This window comes from Xenopus laevis, chromosome 2S (genome assembly GCF_017654675.1).
Source record: "Xenopus laevis strain J_2021 chromosome 2S, Xenopus_laevis_v10.1, whole genome shotgun sequence".
NCBI classification, from domain to species: Eukaryota; Metazoa; Chordata; class Amphibia; order Anura; family Pipidae; genus Xenopus; species Xenopus laevis.
The window spans coordinates 135,718,871-135,746,438 of record NC_054374.1 but is presented as its reverse complement, the minus strand read 5'-3'; the positions used below and the strand labels follow the sequence as shown (position 1 = coordinate 135,746,438).

Sequence of the window (27,568 nt, the reverse complement as noted above, 5' to 3'; positions counted from 1 at the left end):
GGCAGTTCGGGGAGATAGTCGCTCAAAAGACGAGGCGATTAGTCGCCAGGCGACAAAATCTCCCTGAATCTCCTCGTGTGGACTAGCCCTTAGAGTCTGGCCACACAGGCAGATTCGTGGAGATTAGTTCCCTAATGGAATTTAGGGATTCTGTTCAGCAGGGTTAAAGATAACAAAATATATCAACTAAATGTATCAATTTAGTACAGTTAAAGAGTCGGTGATCCCCCGCTCCCAGAGCTGTTTTAGAAAGTGAACAATTAAACTTTACACTTCAATATTAGAAAAATGGTCACCAAATAGAGGTTGAAAAAAGTCTTTATTTCTGGTGAACTATCTGAAACCAACTGAACTGGAAAGTGTTTGAAGGTGAACAACCCCTTTAAGACTCTCAATTCTTATGAACCAGAGTTTCATATATAATCAATCTAAATATATGTATAGCTCATTATCTGATATCTCTATTTGGTTGAAGTCATGCCACGTGTGGACACCTTAACAGCCCAACAAAACACGGACAAGCCAAAATGTGATTCTGTGATTCTAGTATAAGCATGTCCAAAGTGCGGCCCGTTTTCAAATTTACACCGGCCCTCAGCCTCCATCATGAAATTAATAATAATGAGGCCCCCCCAGCACAGTGCGTTTAGGAATCCCATAGCAGTAATATTTGGGCACATTAGTGAAATGATCTGCCACTTGGTCTATACTGCTGCCTGTGTGCTGAAGGTGTTAGTAATAGACACGTACTGGCACATAGAGATGCGCTGTTTTCAAATACTTCTTTAGGGCTGAAGGTGTCAATAGAAGTACTTTAGTACCAGTACTGTAAACTAAAGAAATATGGCGTCACTACGTTCCAGTACGTGTCTATTGCTAAAACCTTCAGCACACAGGCAGCAGTATAGACCAAGTGGCAGATCATTTCACTAATGTGCCCAAATATTACTGCTACGATTACTCGATTCCTGTAATTTAATGTTAATGGTTCAAAGAATGTCGGCTGAATGATCGGCCCCCACACATTTTCACCTCACCAAATCTGGCCCTCGTTGCAAAAAGTTTGGGCACCCCTGTTCTAGTAGATGAAGCTTGTTCTAGTACAGCTATAAAACACACTATAGAAACTCATTAACTTAACTCAATCTAAATTAGCAATCAGCAGATGAACTTTCATACAGGCGGTATGTCCTTTAAGATACAGGTAGAGCTTAGTGACATAACTTTCCATCTACTGAATATAGGGAACTCCAACCAATGTTGTGGCTGGTGCATCCAAAGGACTTCTTGGTAAGCAAACCTTTACATCTTTTAGTCTCCCACACTTGAATAGTTGTTCCTTGAAGGGTTTCCCTATGTCTCTAAAATACCTGCAAAGTCAAATGTGCATTGGTTCACACTTGTAAACGCAACTCAATGTAACTGCCAAGTCTGCCTAAGCTCAGTATGCTTTTAAGTTTTACAGTCACACATGAAGCTTATAAATGTTGCACTAAAAAAGCTGTAGTTTAAATTAAACATGACTTTAAATAATCTGAGAACCTTCTAAAGCCATATACAACATCTTAACTGGAGATGTGTTTGTCTGTCTTGTGGCTATGGATATAAAAAGCATGCAGCGTGAGGCCTCCCTCCAAATGGATTCAGAGCAATGCAGTATGGTAGCTAAATACCAATTATAATTATTTTTTTTAAATGAAATATAATCCATTTGGAAACATGAGCTAAATCTGTCAGTTTTTAAACCAAAAGGCTATTAGGTGTTTGTATGACGTTAGTTCAAAAAATGTTAACTATTCCAGCAATTACATTCATATTTTCACTATCTCCCATTACAAGATTTTAATTTTTTCTCCACCAGTCTAGCTAAAGGCTAGCTAAAGCGGAAAACCAAAGCAAACGGACATGGAAAAGTCGCCATTTGTAGATCGTAATTATAGAACATTTCGGAACAATCACAAACATTTTGAAACACAAAACCAACTGAATGTTACGAAAGTAAGGATTCATAATCTAGGGATTTTTACCCTGCACAAGAAAGCCCATGTGAATGCACTTTTTTTTGTGTGTTTACTTAAGTTGTTTTAATAATAAGTGTGCATCATATGGGTATTCCCCACCATCAATACCAAATAAAAATGCAGAAAATGGACGTGTGCCAAAAACAAAAGATAAAACAACAAAGGAAAACACCATGATACGGATTTTGCCTCATCCAATAACCCACAATGACCCAACAACAGTCAGCTTTTACTTGCCTAAATCAGTTAGAATCATGAAAACTAACAACAAAACGTTGTTTCTATACTAGGGCAAACAATTTACTACCTAAAACCCAACACCCTAGCTGGTTATACATTAATCACATAGTCACAATATTGTGGGTTGAACATGTGCTTATGATGTCTAATTATACAACCTGAATACCCACGGTGTATTATTTGGATAAAGTGCACCCTTTCCAGTTACTTTTATAGCAGCGCTATACAAAGAATAATAGCAATGGCACTTTCTCCATTCATCTATTGTTACGAGAGCCATCATCACTTTCTTCCTCCCTATAATTACGGAGCATGTCCAGATCAACAAATACAACCTCAGTCCCCAGACAAACTCCATAGAGAAACAGAGTCCCCATTGAGTGTTGAATGGTACAGAGCACTCACCACTGGCATGGACATCAAAGTGGTTGAAAGGGCAAGGTAACAATATATGAAAATACCTTATAGAAGACAAGTAATGACAAGCTGACCCAGATGTCTCAGTAGGGTTTCTGAAAGCATTTGGTACCTGCTGCCTTAAATGACAAGCACTGCAGGGAAGTGGTGCTGCTTGGAGCTGTATTTGTGCACAGCAATAATCGATAAACATTTACCTTTACAACTAAACAACTGCCCCTAGTGAACTGTAGCTGAAAATTAGACCCATGGCACCCTTGTAACAAAGGGGAAGCAGTGACTTCCAAATATCCTCCCTTGGGAAAGTATTTCTATATTTGTTCACATACAGTACATCCCCTATGGATCGTAAAAATTAACAACTGGCTCCTTCAGCACGTTGGTTGGCCACTATCCATATTCTAAATGTGTCCCACATCTCAGGAACAGAACAAGTGCAAACAAGCCTCTGCCTAATAAATAATAATGCAAGCCGAAGAACAAGAGTGTAATGTTTAATACTGCCAATACAGGCATAGCCACTAATCTAATTAAAGGTGCACTGGCAAAAGCCAAGCCAAGAAAAGCTTTAATAATACATTAATTGGTACTTTGCAAAATCTCTCAGGGAACACAGCAGGGAGACAGAAGCAGGTGCCTCTGCACTTAGAGGTAACAGCTCTTTAAAGACAATGTTAAAGGTAAACTCCAACCAGTCTCTGTCTTGGCAAAGTTTGCAAGACAAGCAATGCTCATTTTGTTCAGCCTTCATGCCATAGGACTGGGGAGCAGGGATCCTATTTAATTCAAATAGCATATGATGTATTACATACATATATCACTGCAGCCAACTGGATTTTCAGCCTGGCTTGATAGATAGGCCAAACAACCAGATAGGAAAGGATATCATTCTATTCTATTACACAGCTCAATGATTGGTAAGTTTAATATGATCTTTGTTCTGCGCAGTGGTTTGACCCTTACTAACAATATAACATAGCTTTGCTATTATATAACATAGATGAGATACTCATATTTGTATACAAGATGTAAATATGTAGTTAAATGGAAGTCTGGGAGGTGTTAGCTGAGGGTGGAATAATTAGCTAGCTAACTATTATATTTCACAAGCTTTGCTGGATTAGGTGAGATAATGCTCGCTAGCACCTCAAGGGCATTGTTACCCAACATTACTGATACTGATCCAGCCCTTGCAATTTTGGCCAACACCCTGATACAGGTGCCAGGCAGCTGATTATAGGATGGACACTTGCCCATTTAAATCTGGGCACCATCCAATTTACCTCTGAATTCTCCCTGGAACATTAAACACATTGCTGAACACTATAATGCAATAAAATATGGTACCACCTTACCCTTCAGTATCCTGGCCACGTCTTTAATCGAACATGTGGATGAACAAAAACATGTTACTATCTGAAGCAATAGCTAAGAAATTAATGCTGCCAGTTAAGTTACTACTGTCAGTAATACTACTATTACTACTAGCCATGCCAACACACACAAGAATCAAGTCACAAGCTAGTAGCTCATATGTACAAGGAGGGTGGAATACCCAAATGTTTCGTAGTCACTTGTTATTAAAAGAAACAATGCATAGGGATGACTGAACTTTTAGCTTGGAACCTTCTTTTATTACCCAAAGTATTTATATAAGCAGTTACAACAAGTAGCACAAACTGACACCAGCATAGATATAGAAGCTAAATAGGGAGCCACAATCTTATGGGAAGATCTAGAGCTGAGCACGAAGCAGGTATCAATTAACCTATTTCTGCTAAACAAGCAGCACTTTTATCAACCAAGAGAAGGTTTTATTACCTTTATAGGGCTATGTACCTCTTACCTATATAGGGGTATGTACCACCTCTCTGGAAACGTACATAACCTGCAGGGTCGAAAACAGTTATTTGACATTGCTGCAGAATTAAATCTTTTACTAAAGCAAAAGTCCAACATTTCCTTAAAGGGAAAATATACCCCAATGTCCAAAATGTCAAATACAAGCCTTATGCTCTGCGTATTCCTTTAATGTATATAAATCTGTATGCTTTTTTCTTTGGCGTCAGTGCAAGTGCTTTGGATTTCCCTGCTCTGCAGTTTAATGTGACAAACAACACAAATTGTAGCTGTTTTAATGAAAGCAAGAGACATAATCCAGTGCCACCAGGTTTATGATATATTGTAGCACTTCCCCAGTATCAGTAAACCAATCCCATTTTAATTTGCAGCTTTGCAGAACAAATGCAGCTCTAACCTCTGATGATTTCCTATATTGATGCCTTTATTGAATCAGGCAGACTTGCACACCACTGGACATACAAGAAGAAAAAACGTGTCAGTCCTTCTGACCACATGATCGGACCTTTTAAAAAATCTGAGGGTTTTTATCAACTGCCCTCTGCCAGCCATAGTGCAAAATCAATACCCACTACACAAGTTGTGCTGTCCATTTCAGCCTACTGCTTTTTAGCCCAATTTTTGTCATGTACTTGTTGTACCACGTTTTCAGTAAAAGTGGCACAACTTCCTAAAGGAATCCAAAAGATATAGAATCTACAGCATTGGCATGGTGGTACTTTCATGTCATAGAATCATGCTAACCAAATGACTGCATGCATTTCAGTCCCATGATCATAGGATCACATGAGGATTGCAGTTCTATCTGCAATCCAGGTCAGCTGATGCCCAACCCAAAGAGTTGATGGCGCATTTTTCCTGGGCTGTGTTTGCTGCACTTATTTATAAAACATAATACAGGTATGGGATCCGTTACATGGAAACCCATTATCCAGAAAGCTCCGAATAACAGAAAGGCCGTCTCCCGTAGACTTCCATTTTATCCAAATAATCCAAATGATTAAAAAGTATTTCCATTTTCTCTGTAACAATAAAACAGTATCTTGTATTTGATCCCAACTAAGATATAATTGATCTTTATTGGAGGCAAAACCAGCCTATTGGGTTTATTTAATGTTTACATGATTTTTTACTTAAAGTATGAAGATCCAAATTACAGAAAGATCCCTTAACCAGAAAACCCCAGGTCCCATGCATTCTGGATAATTGATCCTATCTCTGTAACAATAAAGCATCAGGGTCTACAAGCTAGAACATTTGAAGCTACATGTAAGTGAAATTTCCAAACTCAAGACAACCAATTAACTGCTGCAACTATGGGAAGTACAACCAGTCACTTCAGTCTCAAACATCCACGTGTGGCAAATACATTGCAACATGTGTCTGTCCTAATTCTGGAAAATATTGGTTGGATTCTAGCTTCATCTTTTGTCTTTAAGCTACCTGCACTGTAAGCTCTACAGGACAGAGACACTGCTTGGTGAACTGAATAAAGTGGATTATTAAAAAAAAAAATTATTATTATTATTATTATTAATAATAATAATAACCTCTTTTCATTTAGGCTTTTGCTCCCAAGCTCCAGTTCTGCAAGTCTCCAGCTAGCTTTGGTAACAAGAGAACAAAGCTTGTGCATATAAATTATAGGCTATAAATTGAAGTACAAGTGCAAACAAGAATTTTATGTGTACTTTTAAACACTACCTCTGTTAGACAGCACTTATAAATGTGAGCCCAACCTATGGCTCTCCAGTTGTGGTTGAAATAAAGAGCCCAGCAACCACTCAATCATGAAAACGCTTTCAGAGGAATCAGAAATTTGTACCTCAGGCTGCTGCAAACTACAAATCCCAGAATCCACAGCCAGTAAAGCTGCTAGAATTTGAAGAATGCAAGTTCAGGGTGGATAGTATTTATGACAAAGGATGCATTGAGTTATTTCTTAGCCTGTCGATAAACAAAGTCCCTTAGAGCAAATAAGCGCACTTCTGTGCCTGCACCTAGAACCACTGCGTTGGCAGCCTACATTTATACGAAGGCTGAGAATCAGCCCAGTGTGGCATTAGCCTATCACACTGATGGGAAAAAGACTGGCATGAGATAAGATACAAAAAGTCATCATTATTAACTGTAAACATTGGGCCAACAAGGCATTGTCCATTAGTCAGGTTCTCTTCAATCTAAAAATATGCCTCCTATTCGACCAAACATAGGATCACAAAGATAAAAACAACACAAAGAAAAGGTTCAGTGTGAGTTTGTGATTCATTAACAGCAGATAAACTGTTGTAGCAATTCAAAGTTCACAGTTCTGCCCTATATCAACTCTGGTTTAGATACCAAGAAATAGCACAAATGGTGCTGTAGAAGCAAGATGTGCCTGGAGCAGCCCAAAGTACTCCACAAAACCCTCTTTTACCATATTCCATGAAATTGATCTTCATGCATCAAATGGCTATGGATAAAGTGCATTCAGTTTCATCACTTGCAGGGGTACTTCAAAGTAATTATGAGCCAAAGGCCAAGATTGCATGGGTGCCTCCCACACATTCTACCCCAGCAAACAGGAATAGCCTGTATTTATCAGACCTGTCTGCTAGAAAATTCATGTATAAGGAATAACAACCTGACTAAATGAAAAACTCATTTCAGAACAGGGCCGGAACTAGAGGTAGGCAGAAGGGTGCAACAATAGGGGGGCGCTGGGTAGGTACCTGTTAAATTGTCTTCTGACTACCCCAGTCCGTGTTTACTGCCATCTGTTGCTCCTCCCCCAACACTCTTCCTTCCCTCTCCTATTGCGTATGCGTCCCTCTCGGACGCATGCACAGGGGGAGAGCAGTGGCCGGTCTGGTTGCCTAGGAAGCCCGGTTGGCTTGGACAGGCAATGTTTTAGAAACAGTGTTATCTAGATTTTTCATTTCTCAGTCTGTTTTCACTAACCCAACCATTAGGATATTTGGTGTTGGGCTTATAACAGCAAACACTTCAAAAATAGAAATATAGATTCAGTTCCTTTAATCTAAAGGAGTGGCCTCTTGCGAGTTGATCAATTTTTATGGGAAAAAAAGATGGCCACTATCTGTCTATAACACTATTTAATGTACTTAAAAAGAGTAAAGGTGTCCATCCATTATAAGATCCAATTGTTTGGCAAGGTCACCAAATGAGCTGATCTCTCCCCCTGATATGTCACCAAAGGTCATCCAAGGACAGACCCCTAAAGTACTCCACTAACAACACTGGTCCAATTTGAAAATGTTCCAGTTACCACCACTCTTTGTAATGTTGTAACAGCTTTATCTTAAGGCAACAGCGTGGCCTGGGCAAGTTCTCCATTGGTGGTCCCCTGCAGTCCCTCCAATATACTGTGGAAGTACTGTACTAGTCCATCTTATAGGACAATGCTGTAGAGTACTGTATCAGGTAGGTCTTTTAGAAAATCCAGCCAATGCACTTTGCATTATATACTAAAATGGAATAAGGCAGAGGTTCAGTGAAAGCGCCATGTTTATACAGTAGCTAGAGTCATGCAGTGGCTGTGTCCCTGCAAAGAAAGACTGTTAAAGGAACTATGCACCCATTTATAGAACATAAAAATCCTTGGAAAAAATTATGTTTTTCTTATGAATAATGTTGGTAATAGAAAATGTGTGTGTGCGTATAAACACAAAAGAAGAAATTAGAATGATAGTTCTGCCATTCCCGCAGGGCATTTAATTGAACAATAATACAGATGAAAGGCTGCTGGTGCCCACCGTCCCCTATCCTGGCCAGATGCCCCTTTTACATATCTATTAAAATAGTACTTGTCAGTTACTCAGCCTGAACAAATGATACCATCTCCATAGCGAAAGCATTATTTTATAACAAACCTCAACGTGGAAATAAATGTTTCAGGTTCACTACTGGTTTGTGCACTGTAGAACACAACAATGCCACAAAGTAACTCGCGTAATCAGGAACAAAAGTGATCCTCAATGTGAAAGTTTTGTTGTTGCTAAAATCCGGAAATTCATGGGCATTTTTTCTTTTTTTGTTTTCAGCAACGAGCTTGGGGCTAGGCCTAGCAACCAACAGAGTGCAGGTATGCATCTGCCAGAACACATGAGACAGGAAGCGAGTGAATAAAAATAATTTGTCCTGTAGGAGGAAGTACTCACAACTTAAAGCCTCGACGCTCTGCTTGCCCAAAATGCCTTAACGACACCCTTGTCTAATAACGTGCTTTTTGAACCATATCACTGGCAGACTGCTGAGCTTATAATGTTGCATGCAACAATGACCAGTGTGAGATGTATGTTTGGCTGCTTTTGCTATAAGCCTGGGTATACATGGGTGCTGCAGCAGGTCCTGACTGAGTATTTAAATAGGTCCTGGCATTTCAGGTACACAATCAGCCCACACAGAGGCCCAAAGAGCCCCCACCAGCCCACTAAATAGTGACTTTCTATGGGACCATATAGCAGCCCCTCTGGCATTTGCCAGCACCCACAGATTGCCAGGGCCTCGTTCTTGCGTGCAACACTATCAGGGCAGCAAACTAGAATTGCAGGCAGCGACATAGTTAAGCATGCTCTGTATAGCTTTAAGCCCTACCAGTCCCACCATAGCCATCTGCTCTTTATGGGGCAGAATTTCAGACGGTTTAATAAGTTGCAGATCTTTAGATAACTTAAAAAGGTCCCAGCTGCAGAGGTTGTACCCTTACTTACACTGTACATAAATATGTAGCAGCTTCTGTACGTCCCAATGAGCAGAGTGGCAACAGACTTTCTCACCATGGGGGTATGGATGAAAGAGGCTTCCATAAACGGTCTCCACAACGCACACCTCATTCTGCTTCATTGTAGTTATCTAGAAAGGTTGTGTGACTCATTGCATAATAAGATAATAATATGCAAAGGTCAGAATTGTAGGATCAATCAGGACGCCACCAAAAAAAAAAAAAATCATCCCCATAAGAAAGTCACTGAACTATATTTAATTGTCTGGCCAAGATCTTGTGGGAATGGTCCTGCCCTTATGTTGTTCATATAGTTATTTTTATGCCATTCATGCAATGGACAGTAGCAGGAAGAGCAAGATTTAAAGGTCACGGGGCCCATCCTGTTTCGGCTTTAGGGCCTGTGAGTTGGCCACAGGCTGATCCTGCTCCAATGTCACTGCAATCTCTCGTGCAAAGGGTTTTTTTTTTTAACTCTTCACTTTTTTGCAACTCAGCCTATTTCTTCTCTGCCATTAGTGCCTAGCCGAGGGCATATTGGCTTTGGGTTCTATCATCAAGCTGGATCTCAAAATTAGGAGTCATTTGGAGCATAGTCTTATTATATATTATTACATTATATAAGCCACACCCACTTGAGTTTATATATGCCATCAGTGAGAATAGTGATACTAACTTTTGTTTTTAACTCTTTATGCTGCTGACACCGTACTTACAGCAAAACATTCACCACATTGACTTATTTAATGTATTTAATGTCCAAAAAAAGATCCTTCACAATAATCGATATGCAAATCCAAAAAGGAGAGTTTCCCCCAGCAGGCTGGTCCGTGACCTGGGGGGACCACATCAACTACTTTTTAATCATGAATCTTACTGTGTCATTATCACCAAAACTAAACATGTTTAGTACTGTAAAAGCAGGTTTGCCACTGTGTGTTTAGGGGGAAATGCTAATGCACAGAATATATTATTATTATTATATGCTTTTCCCTTTTTATTAATGACCCAAAAGAAAAGAAGAGTACAACAATGACCACAAGCCAAACTCTTTGCAAATTCTGATCATATTGTCCAGCTCCCTTTATATGTTGAACTACAATTCCAAGCATTCTTCTGCAACACCTCTGAAGCTGCAGTTCATAGCTAAAAGGCTGCAAACTGACCATCTGCAATATCTAGATCAGGGCTGGGCCCTTGGGCAAAAGGTGACCCGCCAATGGGTTTTTATGGTAACCCATTCTTTCCAAGGGTTCTATTGACTTCTTAGTGTGACATCATTATAATTTAATCTGATCCTTCCATATAAAGTGACTAGTTATCAGGCTTCTACATGTAAAATGTTGCACAGCGCTGATCTGCATTGTAAGTTCATATAAACGGAGCCTTCTCCAATTGGGCTCGTTTGCATCCATAGATCACTGTGTATTTTAATTAAAGGGGTGGTTCACTTATGGTATGTTATACAATGGCGAATTCTAAGCTACTTTTCAATTGGTCTTCATAATACATTTTTTGAATTATTCGCCTTCTTCTTTTACATCTTTCCTGCTTTCAAATGGGGGTCACTGACCCCATCTAAAAACAAAACGCTCTGTAAGGCTACAAATGTATTGTTAATGCTACTTTTTATTACCCATTTTGGTATTCAGGCCTCACCTATTCATATTTCAGTTTCTTATTCAAATCAGTGCATGGTTGCTAGGGTCATATGGACCCCAGCAACCAGACTGGTGACACTGCAAACTGGAGAGCTGCCGAATAAAAAGCTAAATAACTCAAATACCTCAAACAATAGAAAATGAAATCCATTTGCTGATTGTCTCAGAATGTCACTCGCTACGCCATATTTAATTTAAAGGTGAACAGCCCCAGCAACCAGACTGGTGACACTGCAAACTGGAGAGCTGCTGAATAAAAAGGGTCATATGGACCCCAGCAACCAGACTGGTGACACTGCAAACTGGAGAGCTGCCGAATAAAAAGCTAAATAACTCAAAAACATCAAACAATAAAGAAATGATATACAATTGCAAATTGTCTCAGAATTTCACTCTCTACGTCATATTTAATTTAAAGGTGAAAAACCCCTTTAAGGAGGGTTGATGCTCTATTTATAATATTAAAAGAAACAGAATGGGCATATTTATAAAGATTATAGTAGCTAGACGATCCGTTTTAGGAGAGGGAAGTGTATACAGAAGATGCCTTTATTTATTTATTTGTCTGCTGTTAGACTGCAGTAGGGATGTAGCGAACTGCCGTTTATGTGTTCGCGAACGCCGTTCGCGAACACCGGCAAAAATGCGAACAGTTCGCGAACTTCGAACATCCGCAAAATCGTTCGATTCGAACGATCGAAGGATTTTAATCGTTCGATCGAAGGATTTTCGTTTGAATCGAACGATCGAAACCATTCCATCGAATGATTTCATTCAATCGAATGGCTTTGATCGTTCGATTCGAACGAAAATCCTTCGATTTTAGCGGTCGAAGGAATCGAATGGTCGAATGGTCGAACGATTTTTGTTCGAATCGAACGCGAACACATATTGGCGAACGTCGCGCGACGTTCGCGAACATTCGGCGGACGCGAACAGTCTAAGTTCACGCGAACTAGTTCGCCGGCGAACAGTTCGCTACATCCCTAGACTGCAGCTCCCAGAAAGCCCTGTTCTAAGACTTGTAGTTCAACAACAGCTGAAGGCTTATTACTAGAATGGAGACACAGCTAAAATAAAACATTAAGAAGGTAAAAGCCATAAGTTAAATATCTGTTTCTACTATCAGTCAGTCTCAATGATCATGAAATGAATGGCAGCATGTAGGGTTGTCATCTGGCCCATATTTTTTTTAAAAAAAAATGATGGTTGATCCCAATGTTATTAATATTGAAAAGGTGGCAACCCTAGCAGCATATGAACTACCTGCTCCAGTAGCACCGCTCTTGTGGCCAAACCTCAGTCCCGGCTCGCCCCGTCGGATGCCATCTGTGGAAGAAGCGGAATCAGCCTCGTAAATGGTGTTTAGCATTTGATGTAATCCAGGCATGGAGGCGAGTGTGTGAAGAGATGGCAAAGAGCCCACAGTCCCCTTGTCCTGTGTGTAATGGGCCCTTCCAGGTGCAATTTTAATACACAGAGAATGAGACAGCCACTGGGGGTCCCCTAAAACCAGGGGTGCTATTCAACAGTGCCATGCAGGGTTCCTTTTCCAAAGACAGACCATCAGAACCCAAAGTTGTTGTTATTATTATTATTATTGTACAGATCATGTAAATATAAGTCACCTGGTACAGTGGAGGCTGCAGGTCACCTGTAGGCTCAGTAGCATAAAACGTGCCCTATGATTCCTCAAACATTATCTGTAGAGCTGGGCAGCTTGAGGGCAAAGCAGCCGAACAACAGGACTCCAGAGCACAATGCAGCAATAACGGACTAGGCAGGAAACATCCCACATCCACAGCTTCAGTGTAACAGAGATTCCCACAATACCACAGCTCAGGAGGTAGAAAACGTTTAAGCACAAGGAAGAAAAGTTTCCACCGGGTAAAGAGAGGAGCGCGGGGCAGCTGAAACTGAAGAAGCCGTGCTGAAGTGAGTGTGTGTGTGAGAGGAGCTGCTTTGTGCAGGCTACACTGGGTGTGCACACTACCCGCTTCCACCACTGCCTCCAGCTCAGACTGACAGAAATAGATCGGCAGGAGGAGGAGCTCGGCCAAAAATAGACCTAATAAGCCAGCTACACACACACACACACACACATATACAGAGGCACTGTGCATTGTTTGGGAAAGCAGCTCGCTGGTTGGCTGAGCCGCGCTCCAATCAGCGGCACGGACGCGCTTTATAAAGCAGTTTCATGGCTCCATCTGGTGAAAGCATTTGAAGGAGAAAAGGCGCGTGTTGCTTACTGCCTTCCTCTGTCCTCCTCCTCCTCATCAGGTCTGGACTGAGGATTAAAAAAGACCATTTAAGGTACACAGAGGCCCAATCAGCTCCCAACAGCCCACTAAATACTGACTTTCTATGACACCTTAGAGCAGCCACTCTGGGCTCTGTCATTTGCAGGGGGGATCCTGGCCCCTCCACCGCACTGCTGCTGCCCCCCATCCCCCAGAAATTCGCTCTTAAATTACCAGGAGCAGCATTTTTGCTGCCCCTGGTATCTAGTGGGGCACTGCCGCCTGAGGCGATAGCCTCAACTCGCCTCATTGGCGAAGCACCCCAGGGCATTTGCCAGAACCAACAGATTGCCAGTCTGGGCCTGGTCCTCATATACCAGCGGCTGCTGGGGGAGGGGCATTTCTGCTCTTTAGTTACATTAAAGTAGCAGAAAGGGGGCAAACTTCACGGGGAATGTAATATTGGTCACTAGCGCAGGGTTGGACTGGGGGGCCCAGGGCCCACCGGGATAAATGTCCAGGGCCCCCTCCGACCCCCCGCCCCCCTATGATGCGCCGAGCACACATGGATGCAGGCGCCTGAAAAAACATTTTTTTCCCCAAATCTGATCGGGTGAGGGGACTGGCCCGGCAGGGGCCCATTAAGGGTTGGTTTTTCCGAGTGTCCTGCCGGGCCAGTCCGACACTGCTCACATGACATTAATGCAGTTTGGTGGGTTTTTTTTTTGCTAGAATAAAAGACATCAGTGGATAAGAGGCATCAGTTCATTGGTCAGCACTAACTAGAAATGCTACTGGGATATTACCAGCAGGACATGATCTGAGTAAATGGCAAAGTATAATATTGCTCTTATGCATACCTCCCAACATTTTGGGAATGAAAAGAGGGACAAAAAAGTTGGCGCGTTTACTGTGGTGAAATATTTGACCACGCCCATTTTTGTGTCCACACCCAGTAATTACCATGTTCATTTTACAAAATTTAGCAGGTTATGAAAGTTTGAACATATTTCTGTGGGTTTTTTTTCCAGTTGTTACAGTTTTGCTAATGAAGGTGAATTGCCCTTTAAGCTAAGTATAACTTTTCCCAAGAGACCTGTTATCTTATATTGTTACAATTACTTATTTGCTTATCTCAAAATTGTAACAAAAGTATCTTATCTGCAGCTGTGGCAGTTCTGGGCTCTCTGCCAAAAGCCAATTAAGTTAGAAACATTGTTTCTTTTTCTGGCTGTTTAGTGCTGAGAAAATCTGGACTTTGCAGTACAAACGAGGGACTGAGGGTTGAGCTGTCAAAAGAGGGACTGTCCTTCTAAAAATGGGACAGTCCACGTGCTCTCATGTGATAGTATTTTGTAAAGTAAGGAGGGGAACAAATACACCACAACAATGAATTTGCCCGTCTCCTTGAAGATGGCTTTCTTATGATTTCCCACATTGCTGCATTCACCCAAACTTTTGTATAACTGACAGTTATGGAGCACTAGATAAGTCCAAAAATGTCATACATTTACTTGAATGTAGTTTTTGTACATGGGAAATTGTACAGCATCCCTATAGGACACACTACCTGGGCGGCTTTTGCATTGTTAACTAGTATATACTGTATTTCTGAAACAAATGTCCTGTTATTTAAGCTGAGCAGCAGGAAACCGGGAGAAGTTTCCTGCAGAACATCTGCAATAAGGGCACAGAGAAATCTTTATGTTAAGTTTTTTTTTTGTTATGTGATGTTTATGATTTATACATTCTGTTTAGGTATAGAAATAGATTCTACAGAATTGAAGGATATTTTCTCTGATGTTGTCACTCAAACTGGATTCAAATGAAGGCAGGGAAAGAAGCAGGGGTATGAGCAGCAACTTAAAGGGGTGGTTCACCTTTAAGTTAACTTTTAATATGCTAAATAATGGCCAGTTCGAAGCAAGTTTTCAATTGGTCTTCATTATTTATTTTTTATAGATTTTTAATTATTTGCGTTCTTCTTGTGACTCTTTTCAGCTTTCAAAAGGGGGTCACTGACCCTATCTAAAAATAAATGCTCTATAAGGCTACACTTATTGTTATTGCTCCTTTTTATTGCTCTTTTTTCTCCTGTTCAGGCCTCTCCTATTCATGTGATCGCTTCTGAGGAAGTGGCGTGATGCCACGAAACGCGTAAAGCGTAGATCCCATTGGTGTATTATACATGTTGGAATGTTTTTAAATGGACTATTAAAAGTGATATTTTATTGCCAGTTCCTGATGCTTCGTGTTTTACAAAACTTTACGCTATTGATTTCCTGTGGGGGTCAGGCTACACGTCCAGCACGGATAGGAGCGTCCAATTGGAGGTATGATGCTCCTGTTTTTTTTGTGTGTAATTGCCTATTCATATTCCAGTCTCTTATTCAAATGCATGGTTGCTAGGATAATTTGGACCCTAACAACCAGACTGCTGAAACTGCAAACTGGAGAGTTAACTTTTAAAAATTTTTTTGTTATTTGTGGTTTTTGAGTTATTAAGGTTTTTATTTAGCAGCTCTCCAGTTTGCAGTTTCAACAATCTTTTTGCAAGGTTCCACATTACCCTACTGAAAATGCATTGATTTGAATGAGAGACTGGAATATGAATAGGAGAGGCCTGAACAGAAAGATGAGTAATAAAAAAAGTAGCAATAACAATACATTTGTAGCCTTACAGAGCATTTGCTTTTTAGATGGGGTGAGTGACCCCCATGAAAGCTGGAAAGAGTCAGACGAATGAGGCAAAAAATTCTAAAACAATAAAAAACAAATAATGAAGACCAATAGAAAAGTTGCTCAGATAGCCATTCTATAACATACTAAAAGTTAATGTAAAATTGAACAACCCTTTAAGGATATTGGAGTATACATGAATCATGAAAGGCCACAGAAATCTAAGGTGACTTCTACTATTCTTGTACATTTTTTGGTGGAAGGAGAGCAATTTTTAGAAGGGGAAAACAAGAGTTATGACTGTACTATGTGGGGCCTAGTCCTGGTGCAGTTTTATGCAAGAGGAAAGATTTAAGAGATTTCAGAATCATTATTCCCCACAGATCAGTCTGTTTTTTAGTACAATTTTACTTTAGGGCTCAGTTATAGACCACTGCTGTTTTTGGCATTTTGGTTTAAAGTTGTCAAGACAAAAGATATAAAACGGGACATCCATCAACAACTGCTATTATCCCAAGAGAAAGTCACATCATTATAGAACCTAATGATAATTAATTGTGCTTTTTATTATTTGTCCAACTGATACATAATCACAGACATGCAACATGCAAGTAGGGAGTCTAAAGGTGGCCATACACGGGCCGATAAAAGCTGCCGACAGACCGTGTCGGCAGCTTATTGGCCCGTGTATGGGGCCCCCCGACGGGCTTCACCGATCGAGATCTGGCCGAAAGTCGGGCAGATCTCGATCGGATGGGACAAAAAATCCCATCGGATCGGGGCCGCATCTATTCGTTGATGCAGTCCCGCGATCCGACCGCCCGTTAGGCATCGTTAGGATCCGATCGTTGGGCCCTAGGGCCCACGATCGGATCAGCCCGATATTGCCCAACTCCATATCGGAGGGAGATCCGCTCGTTTGGCGACATCGCCAAACGAGCGGATCTCTCCATGTATGGCCACCTTAAGTAGAGGCTCTGTTGGACCTGCAGAGCAGAAGTTTTATACTGTGGCAAAATATGGCATTCCACAGATTTCTTTTGGTGAAAGGACTGCAACAAAAACACTTTATATAAGGGCAACCTCTACTATTAATTATTATTACAACTCCTATTATCCTCTCACGATTGCAAGTTGCCATATGTGTCTGCTGTTCGTATTAAACTTGGGTTGGCCAGGTATTTTGCCCTAAGCAATGGCACTACTATAGACAACCCACACACACAGTGTATATTGAGAAATAATATCTTTCATTCTAGCTAGAGCAGATAGGAGTTCAGGAGGCTCCCACAGTGGATACCTGTATGTGTAAGGGCCATAGGCAGGGTTTTTTTTTTTTTTTTACAATATTTTATGTACAATCAGGCCTAAGGAGACTCCAAAAAGGAAAAAATCTGCTGTAATAATTGCAACTTCCCATATAAGCCTTGGGTTTGTGCCTACACCTTCAAGGTTATGACACAACCACAGACAACAAATTATGGCATGCACATATAGTCCAGTACGTGCACTGAGACAATCATCGCCCTGAAAAGTGTACACAAAAGCACATTGGCCTACAAGAACTTAGAGGGAACATTAAATATATGTATATATAAGTCATTGAACATATGGAAATTCTCAAAAAACACGTACTGCATAATTTACAATGACTAGAACATATATCTTTTTCTACAGGCACTTAAAATGGGATTTTTCTTATTAACCTGGTCACAGATTGCAAGTATTTAAGCCATTACATCCACTAATGATTTCCAGATTTCACAAGGGTTATGCTAAAAGCCTGAATCCTTACTGGCTGAAGCCCTTGCTGCAAGAATGCAAGCTACATAGAAACCATCAGAAAACAATCATAAAACAAACAAGTTTGCTTTCGATTTAAGCAATCATTCAGTACATAAGGCTTTATTGTTGACATCGCATTAGTCACTGCATAAGGGATAAAATTAGCTATTTTTTTCAGGTTAGCAACTACTTAAGAGCCTTGACACACCACTACTTATCATACATACCTTACAGAGTATGGCAATAAGAGCAGAATTGTATATTGCGAAAAAAACATCTTATAAAGTGGTTAAAGCAGGAATAAGGACATTTCTTGTGGGGTTCTGACCTAATACAAAAAACATTTCTAGTGTTCCTTTCTAACAACATTTAGAACACAAGGGAATTTTTAAAAAAAGAGCTGGGGGAATTTTTTTTTTAAAATGAGTGCTAAGGGTTGCAATTTTGCACTGGGGCTTTTGAAATTGACCTGATTCTTTATCTATTCTATTCTGTTTTCTGTGATCTTTTCAGACAATTAGAAAATGTTTGATATCCGTACCATACAGGAAAAAGTCATTTCTTTTAGTTAAACTTAATTCGGAGTTTATTTCAGTTTTTTCCGATGGTGTTCTAAGACTAGTGGTGGTTTTAATTGTTTTATTTTTTTTCGTTTTTGATTAGCAGAGGGAGTGAATATTAAGGACAATACATATCTACTGTAGTCTCAAGGGTAAGGCCCATGGGATATTTTGACTGCCGTTGCCTTATTAGTGGTCAAAAAGCCCGTACTGAAAGAAAATATTGCTTGTGCATGTTTTTTAAAACTTTTAGAATGGATGGGATAACTGCCCATGTTTTTAGTGTGCTGTAAAATGTATAGGTCTCGTCTCTATAAGAGAAACCTATTAGTTTGAATATAAATGTTGTAGATTTCTTTTCTTCAATCCATTTTTCCATTGAAGCATGTACCTATTAGTTTTCAAGTAATTCTTTTAATTTAACTAGAGTTACAGACAGATAAATATCAACACCCATCTGCTCACTGTATTTATTGGGCTGAACTTAGGGTTATTAGAGTTACCTTTCTCATAATCGTGTATTATTATGTATCAGGAGGTGGGAAGCAACATTTTACCTTGATTTTGTGTGCATTTTCCCCTGTAGCTAAGGTGTAGCTTTTGCAAAGTTTTGGAACACAGGTGCCTTAAGGGTCAGTCCACAGGGAGATTAGTCACCCCAGTGACCCTTAAAAAGGTCCTCCAGTAACCTGAAAATAGGAGCTGTTCCTTTGTGTGGTGCTTGTTAAAGCAATAAGGTTACTTTGTATCTGTTTTTGAGGGACACACAATTAAGACCAGTGTAAGGAAGTTGTAGCTGAACAACATTACACTGTTATATATTTAACACTGGGAGTTAATACTGTATTAGACACACAGTTTGAATCACTGTTATCCAGGGGACACCTTGCGATGAAATGAACAATGAGTCACTACTGCAAATTTACTTAATAGATTCAAAGTGGCACTAAGTAGCACTTGTTAGTACAAGTATAGGATCCCTTATCCGAAAACCCGATATCCAGAAAGCTCCGAATTACGGAATGGCTGTCTCCCATAGACTCCATTTTATCCAAACAGTCCAAATTTTTAAAAATGATTTTCTTTTTCTCCGTAATAATAAAACAGTACCTTGTACTTGATCCCAACTAAGATACAATTAATCCTTATTGGAAGCACAACCAGCCTATTGGGTTTATTTAATGTTTAAATTAATTTCTAGTAGACTTAAGGCATAAAGACCCAAATTACGGAAAGATCCGTTATCCGGAAAACCCCAGGTCCCGAGCATTCTGGATAACAGGTCCCATACCTGTAGTAACTTTTGAATTTGAGGGTTTTTTTGCACTAAGATTCAAACGAGTTTTATAAACGTGAATGCTTGATATTTATTAAGCAGAAAAAAAAACATGAATGTAAAATGTAAAAGCTGGTGAGTTCAATGGGGCTATTTTAAAAGACTGCTTTTTCCTAAAAGTTTGGATGGATGTAATTGCAGTGCATAGAGCTTTTTCAAATTTTTAAGATATCACGCTTTTGAAATTATTTTTTTTTATAAATCAGCACAAATTTGTGTTTGGTGAGTTTAATAAAACCTCTAAAATTCACAAATGAAATTTTTGATAAATAGGCGTCTAAATTGTAAATGATTCCCACGGACCCCAGGGGTGTAAATGTGGATGCAGTGCTTGCAAGGGGCCAGGAGTAGAGCGGTGGAAGGTCCTAATTGATTACAAAATGTCTGTCTTCTCCAAGTTTGAAATATGACAGCCCTATGATGATTTGCTCAAGATCCTTGTGGAGTTACACTATTCTTTAATCCCATCCTATGTTTTTAATTCCTTGCTCCTGTGGCTGTTCATAATGTGGCTCAAACCTTTATGAAGGGCTTAGAATATATTATATTATTATATATATATTATATAATTATATATTATACAGTAGCGACAAACATATAGACAGTAAGCAACATAGACACGTAAGCTCCTGAATAGATGACTACTGTTTGCAAGATACAAAGAACAAAATGTGGTAGAGGAATCCACTCAATTCTTATTATTTATTTATATAGTGCGGACATATTCCACAGTGCTGTACAGAAGATTGACATTAGAACTTCCCCCAGTGAATCTTACAATCCAAGGTCGATATAACGTTTACACGCTATGATCAATTTCAGTAGGAATTAATTAATCTGTGTGTGTGTGTTTTCGGAGCGTGGGAGGAATCTAGAGTAGCCTTAAAAAAACAATACAATAAAGGGAGAGCACACACACTGGTTGCATATATTTCCCTAGTTGGAATCGATCCTAGGATCCTAGTGCTGCAAGGCAGCAACGCTGACCATTGGACCTAATGTACATTATGATCAGTAGAACATAACTATACGCCAATTTCCGTAGATGGAAGCTCTTTTAGGTGGGATGTAATAACAAGCACAAATTTTTCTTCAGGTCTAGTAACCCACATTCCTAATAACCAATAAAATAAAATGCTATCTTATAGTTGCTGACTTCAAATGGGGCAAACTGTGTTGCTGCCATATTGCCATAGTACCTATTGCCTAAAGGTCTAGCCTGATTTTGATTGATGTTTAAAAACAACATGACATTTTAAGCTCTTAAAGTAAAATTTTAGCCAAACAAATCTTGCTAAGAAATCCAAAAAGTTCCCCATCCACCCATCATAGTATGTAGAGGATGCCTACAGCTCCTGGTTTAATAGACTACCAGAGTGTAATCTTTATATAGGTGCAATCAGAAGATACTATTACCAAAATATCTCTTGGCCGTTGTGCTTTCAGGAAAAGTTTTGAAATCGCCTCTTCCCCTATTGCTGCCTATCAAAACATAGTTCCCTTTTTTATGTATAAATATTCTGCGGCTGTTTGTGAAATTGTTCCTCTGTTCTATTTTAAATAAAAAGGGCTTAAGCTTTCATCTAGTTTTTTTAGTCCATTCTGTGAGGAAATACCATCAGTTCCTCTATAAAAAGCCTTCACAGTGTTCTTACCCCCTCCCCTTTTCATGATGTTATGTTGCTACAAAGTTTGTGTTGCCACAAAATTTGTGTTGATAAAACAGTTATCTGTAAGTCATAATGAGTTCAGACAATTTGCAGACATGGCTGAAAACAACTTTTTGAGTGTATCAAAGTGCACATTATAATAACAGTCATAGAGCCAATAAACTCTCTACAGTATCATCATTTTTGTGATTTCCAAAAGTAGGAGCCAAAAGAAGACATAGGACATTGTTGGCTTCTATTTTCCTCTAGTAAAGGATGTGGGAGGATGTTAGATACTGTGCGTGTTTGATCTATGACATAGTTGCCCATGAAACAAAGCTGTACAGCTATGAGATAACAAAACTCTAAAAACAATTACACCAAAAGATCGAAAGCAAAAATCCTCATAAATAGTCACATTATGTATACACCTCAGTTAATATTGATAAAACACTAAGGGAAATAAACATAAGTTGAAAAAATAGAGGGTCCTTCAGAGTACCAAATGCTTTAATGATGCTATCAATGACTTTTCTTAAGTAGAAGGATATTGGGTTGTTGCTTTTTCCTACTGGAGTCTGGGGATTACTATTCCCTTGAGCAGTATGAGGCTTAGCTTTGTGCCAACTTGCTCTTATTTCTCTTCTTTCCTGGGGAAGGATAGAATTTCAGTCAAAATACAACTAATGGATTTTCTGCCTCTCTGTTCTCCTGAAACTGATGACCCGTGATTGGCTAGAGAGGGAGGGTTAAGGTTTTTCCTGTTGTTTCTATCCACCAACCCAAAGTGATCCTTAAATCCCTCATCTACTCCACATGTGGTGGGCAGATATGAGGAGAGCCTGCAGAGTGAACATGCACTTCCTAGGGTCATAGGCTTTTCAATTATAGTGTACACATGTGTGCAATGCAATGTATTTTTTGGATAAGACCTTTAAAAAAATTACCATAACTAACACGAAGCTGCTAATAAGACTCTAGAGAGATGTTTTGCTCACAGTACTTCTACTTTATTATACTCATTAGTTGTTTATATGCGTTATTTGTCTACATGACTTATATATACAGTATATAAGGGGTTATGGTCATGAAACTCCTCGGTCATTTATAATATCCGTATTTTACAATACGGGGTACATTAGTCACGCTCCCCCATATGTAAAGAACTAGTATAGGGGGTTATGTAAAAAAAGGCACTATGCTTGCCCAGGAGCAATACCCCATAGAAACCAATCAGAAGGCAGCACGTTCTGGTCACCTGTTTAATAGCATACATCTTATTGGTTGCTTTGGGTTATTTGTCCTGGGCAAACTTAGTGCCTTCTTTTAAATAACCCCCTATATATATACTTAGTTCTTAACATATGGGGGAAAGTGAATAATGTGCCCCCTATTGTAAAACGTCTATGGGCGTCATTTCCACAGCGAAACAAGGTGAAAAAATTTGCCCATCCCTAATAAGGATATTATAAATCTCCGAGAAGTTTCATGACCATATAAAACTATCCTTAACTGCAGTGACAACTAACCCAGGAGTGGTAAAAACAAATATGAAGGTACCACACACGGGAACTTTTTATGGGAACTATTTTTATATGTATAGCCCAATTACACTTGCTTAGGAACTTAGAGAAGAGGTATCTGTAGATATTCACAAAGTATAATTACAAAGAAGGGTCAAGCCAGTGATTATAATGATGTCTTCTCTAATACACCCTCTCTCCATTTGGAAGGATGAACTATTGAATAGAAATATAATGTTAAATCATAACTGCATCTGATAATATTATAAGGGTAGTTCACCTCTGTATTAAACTTTTAGTATGTTATAGAATGGCTAATTCTAAGCAACCTTTCAATTTGGTCTTTATTTTTTATTTTTTCTAGTTTTTGAATTATTTGTCTCCTTCTGACTCTTTCCAGCTTTCAAATGGGGGCCACTGACCCCATCTAAAAACAAATGCTCTGTAAGGCTACACATTTATTGCTACTTAAAATTACTCATCTTTGTATTCAGGCCCTCTTCTATACATAGTCCAGTCATGCATGGTTTCTAGGGTAATTTGGATGCTAGCAACCAGACTGCTGAAATTGCAAACTGGAGAGCTGCTGAATAAAAAGTTAAATAACTCAAAAACCACAAATAATAAAAAATGAAAAACCAGTAGCAAAATGTCTTGAATATCACTCTCTACATCATACTAAAAGTTTGTTTAAAGGTGAACAACTTCTTTAAAGTCTCTTCTGTCACTGCCTCTAGATCAGGGGTCCCCAACCTTTTTTTACCCGGGAGCCACATTCAAATGTAAAAAGAGTTGGAGAGCAACACAAGCATAAAATAGTCCCTTGGGTGCCAAAATAAGGGCTGTGATTGGCTATTTGGTTGCCCCTATGTGGACTGGAAGCCTACAGGAGACTCTACTTGGTACTATACTTAGTTTTTATGCAATTAAAACTTGCTTCCAAGGCTGGAATTCAAAAATAAGCATCTGCTCTGAGGACCCAGAGAGCAACATCCAAGGGGTTGGAGAGCAACATGTTGCTCGCGAGCTACTGGTTGGGGATCACTGCTCTAGATTGACAGGGAAGTAAAATATACTCAAAATCAATATAATAAGCACCATATACTAACCCTGTATAGTTATCCATAAAACAAATAATACATTTGCTTCAATGCAATTCATTCAGTGCATGCCCCCTCTATGTTCTTTAATACTATGACCATTTGTTGTTATAGACTGCTACAATGCTGAATACATACATTTGTACAAACACTTTATTTTCTGTGTTCTCTTGTTTGCCAGCGTTGACATACATCTCTTGTCTATTATTGCATTTGCATGTCTACAATCTCAAGCAGTTATTTTCCGCTGTATAGAAAATGCAACTCTTTGTTCTCATTGAGAATACATTAAGGGGCCGATTCACTAAGGGTCGAATTTCGAAGTTAAAAATACTTCGAAATTCGACCCTCGGATTGAAATCCTTCGACTTCGAATATCGAAGTCGAAGGATTTAGCGCTAATCCTGCGATCGATCGATCGAAGGATTTTCCGTTCGATCGAACGATTAAATCCTTCGAATCGAACGATTCGAAGGATTTTAATCCAACGATCGAAGGAAAATCCTTCGATCAAAAAATCACAGGCAAGCCTATGGGGACCTTCCCCATAGGCTAACATTGACTTCGGTAGCTTTTAGCTGCCGAAGTAGGGGGTCGAAGTTTTTTTTAAAGGGGAAGTACTTCGACTATCGAATGGTCGAATAGTCGAACGATTTTTCGTTCGATTCGTTCGATTTCGTTCGAATTCGAACGAATTTAACCAATTCGATGGTCGAAGTACCCAAAAAATACTTCGAAATTCGAAGTATTTTTCATTCGAATCCTTCACTCGAGCTTAGTGAATCAGCCCCTAAATCTGTTTGCTCTATACAAAATGCAAAAACCTTTGGTAACCACCTTTAAAAGGGCGAAGACTTGGCACTGGAACATGTAAGGTTTTTCAGAAAATAGAAAAACTATGCAGAGTTTATGGGTTTACGTGATGAGTGTATAGCAGCACTTGCAAAAAGGTGACTGTACATCTTGAAATGCATAAAGCAAGCTATCTGGTTTATTTTGTTATGCTTTGTTTAGCAAATTAATAAATTGTGCTTAAATATAGCTATTGGTTAGTTTTTGTAGTGAAAGTGTTGAAGTTCTGTATATATACCAAAGTAGAGCTGAGTGAGTGTAAGTATATTTGTGAGTATTAGAAATCTGCTTGACATTGGAGTTATTTATATTGCACTTTTCTCCCACAGGACTCAAGACAACCATTATAGGCACACCAGGAAGTTAAGTGACATGCAGGGTCATGAGGAGTTGCCATATTGAATCAATCTAGGGTCTTTAGCATAAGACCCTGAAAGGTACTCTATAGGCCCTACTCCTCCTATATCCTACAGTTTACCAGGAAAATAATACAGTGTTTCCAGAAATGACACATACAGTAGTAGAAACCATTCTTTCTGAACCACTCAGCTAATCCTGATCTGTTGTAGACCAAGAAAACATTTTATGATTTGCATATGATTAAGAAGTAAATTTTCTAACAAAGTTCAATGTTCTTCAGTTTCTTTGCTTGCTAATTTCACATAAGTGAGTCATTGGAGTAATCATCAGTGGATGTTAGGGCAAAGCAGACTTTGTAGATGTCATGTTACACATGCATCATTTATTTAATGGTTTGCTTTCCTTGTTTTGGCACATCTCCCCTCCTGTTGTGTTCATTATTTAAATTACAGTACTGAATATTATCCCACTGTTACTATAGACACCATCTCTCCCTACTATGTCTGCTATCCCACAGCCAAAGTCACATCCCAGAGACTATTATCCCCACTGCTACTATAGGCACCATCTCTCCCTACTATACTTGCTATCCCTTCCCAAAGACTATTACTACTACTATAGACACCATCTCTCCCTACTATGTCTGCTATCCCACAATCACAGTCCCTTCCCAAAGACTATTATCCCACTGCTACTACTATAGTCCCTTCCCAGAGACTATTATCCCACTGATACTATAGGCACCATCTCTCCCTACTATACCTGCTATCCCACAGTCACAGTCCCTTCCCAGAGACTATTATCCCACTGTTACTATAGGCACCATCTCTCCCTACTATACCTGCTATCCCACAGCCACAGTCCCTTCCCTGAGACAATTATCCCACTGCTACTATAGGCACCATCTCTCCCTACTTTACCTGCAATCTCACAGCCACAGTCCCTTCCCAGAGACTATTATCCCACTGCTACTATAGGCACCATACTTTACCTGCTATCCCACAGCCTCAGACCCTTCCCTGAGACTATTATCCCTCTACTACTATAGGCACCATCTCTCCCTACTATACCTGCTATCCCACAGCCACAGTCCCTTCCCAGATACTATTATCCCACTGCTACTATAGGCACCATCTCTCCCTACTATACCTGTTATCCCACACCCACAAGCCTCAGTCCATTTCCAGAGTATAGTATGTCTATCTGTGGCTGTTGCTTTACAACAAACACAGTTGCAATCCCACTTCGACTTCTCCAGTAGACATAATTTTCAGCATTCGCTAAGAGAGGGACGCGTGTGCCTGATTCTTGTAGTGCATCTGTTCTGCGCTTATTGATGCAGGCCACTTTGGAAACTTAGAGTTACCGCCTGGTTTGTGTAGATGGAAAAACTGTATGTCCAGGGTCTTCAGCCATACAGAAATGCAAGTACTTTTAATAAACTTGCTGCAGGGAAATGTGCTTGCCGGCAGTAAGTAAATGATTTAACCTGTAGATCAAGGAAGTGATCAAAATTGTCCAGCTCTATTAACAGGTTTTGAGATTGACACAATATAAAATGCAGCTTCCCAGTTTATCAGCTTTCTCTTCCTGATTTTGTATAATGTTCCTTGACCAAAACTACTCAGTTAAGCATGAAGGGGCAAAGTGGTTGTCTATCTCCTGTGTCTTTGCTTTCTCTTCTTGATTTGCAAGAATGTATAATCACAGCTTTTCTCACTTCTCCTTCAGTGCAGTTCATGCAATTACAATATCACACTGCTTCCTGTTTACTAATCCTGTCCCTCTAATTTTGCTGTGCCCGTTACCATTAGAGCTGTGATGTCAAATAGGGAGATTATTAACAGATCTCAGTACTGTACTGAAGTTTTTTAAAGGGCAGCTGCAGAGGCCACTCAGATCATCTATATTTATCATATATTAGCAAGCGAGCAAAGGAGGATCATGCATAGAAAAAAAGAATAATATGTTGCATACCATAAAAAGAAGGACTATAAAAGTTGCTGTGCGCAGTGCGGCAAATTTTTTGCCCACGCCCATTTTGTGGCCACACCCCCTAATTACCATGTTCATTTTACAAAATTTGGCAAGCTATGAAAGTTTGAACATATTTCTGTGTTTTTTTCAGTTATTTCAGTTTTGCTTATGAAGGTGAATTGCCCTTTAAGCTGTGAGTTTAACTTGTCCCAAGGGACCTGTTATCTTATATTGTTACAATTACTTATTTGCTTATCTCAAAATTGTTACAAAAGTATCTTATCTGCAGCTGTGGCTGTTCTGGGCTCTCTGCCAAAAGCCAATTAAGTTAGAAACTTTACTTCTTTTTCTTCCTGTTCAGTGCAGAGAATATCGGGACTTTCCAGTACAAACGAGGGACTGGGGGTTGAGCTGTTTAAAGAGGGACTGGCCCTCTAAAAATGGGATAGTTGGGAGGTATGTATGCTGCATGTGTATAAGAGCATTCACTGACAGAATTGTGACAATGTCCATTAACATAAACACTGCCAATGAAAAATGCTTTCAGAACGGTAACAAGGAAAATATGTACCTGCGTTC

General features: G+C 39.6%; 1 protein-coding gene across 5 annotated transcripts in view; it reads right to left on the bottom strand.

The window, feature by feature from the left end:
• The window catches only part of hdac7.S (histone deacetylase 7 S homeolog), a 204,007-nt gene that overhangs the window by 70,027 nt on the left and 106,412 nt on the right, over nt 1-27,568 (bottom strand). For 2 of the 5 annotated variants that reach the window (XM_018250112.2, XM_018250113.2), the window contains exon 1: nt 12,192-12,972. The exons of 1 other annotated variant lie outside the window; for it this stretch is intronic. In XM_018250112.2, the coding sequence (XP_018105601.1) occupies nt 12,192-12,315 (124 nt within the window). In that variant the 5' untranslated portion in view covers nt 12,316-12,972. Of the gene's footprint in view, nt 1-12,191; nt 12,974-27,568 lie in introns of those variants that run through there. 2 more of the 5 variants (XM_018250115.2, XM_018250114.2) reach the window with 2 other exon arrangements.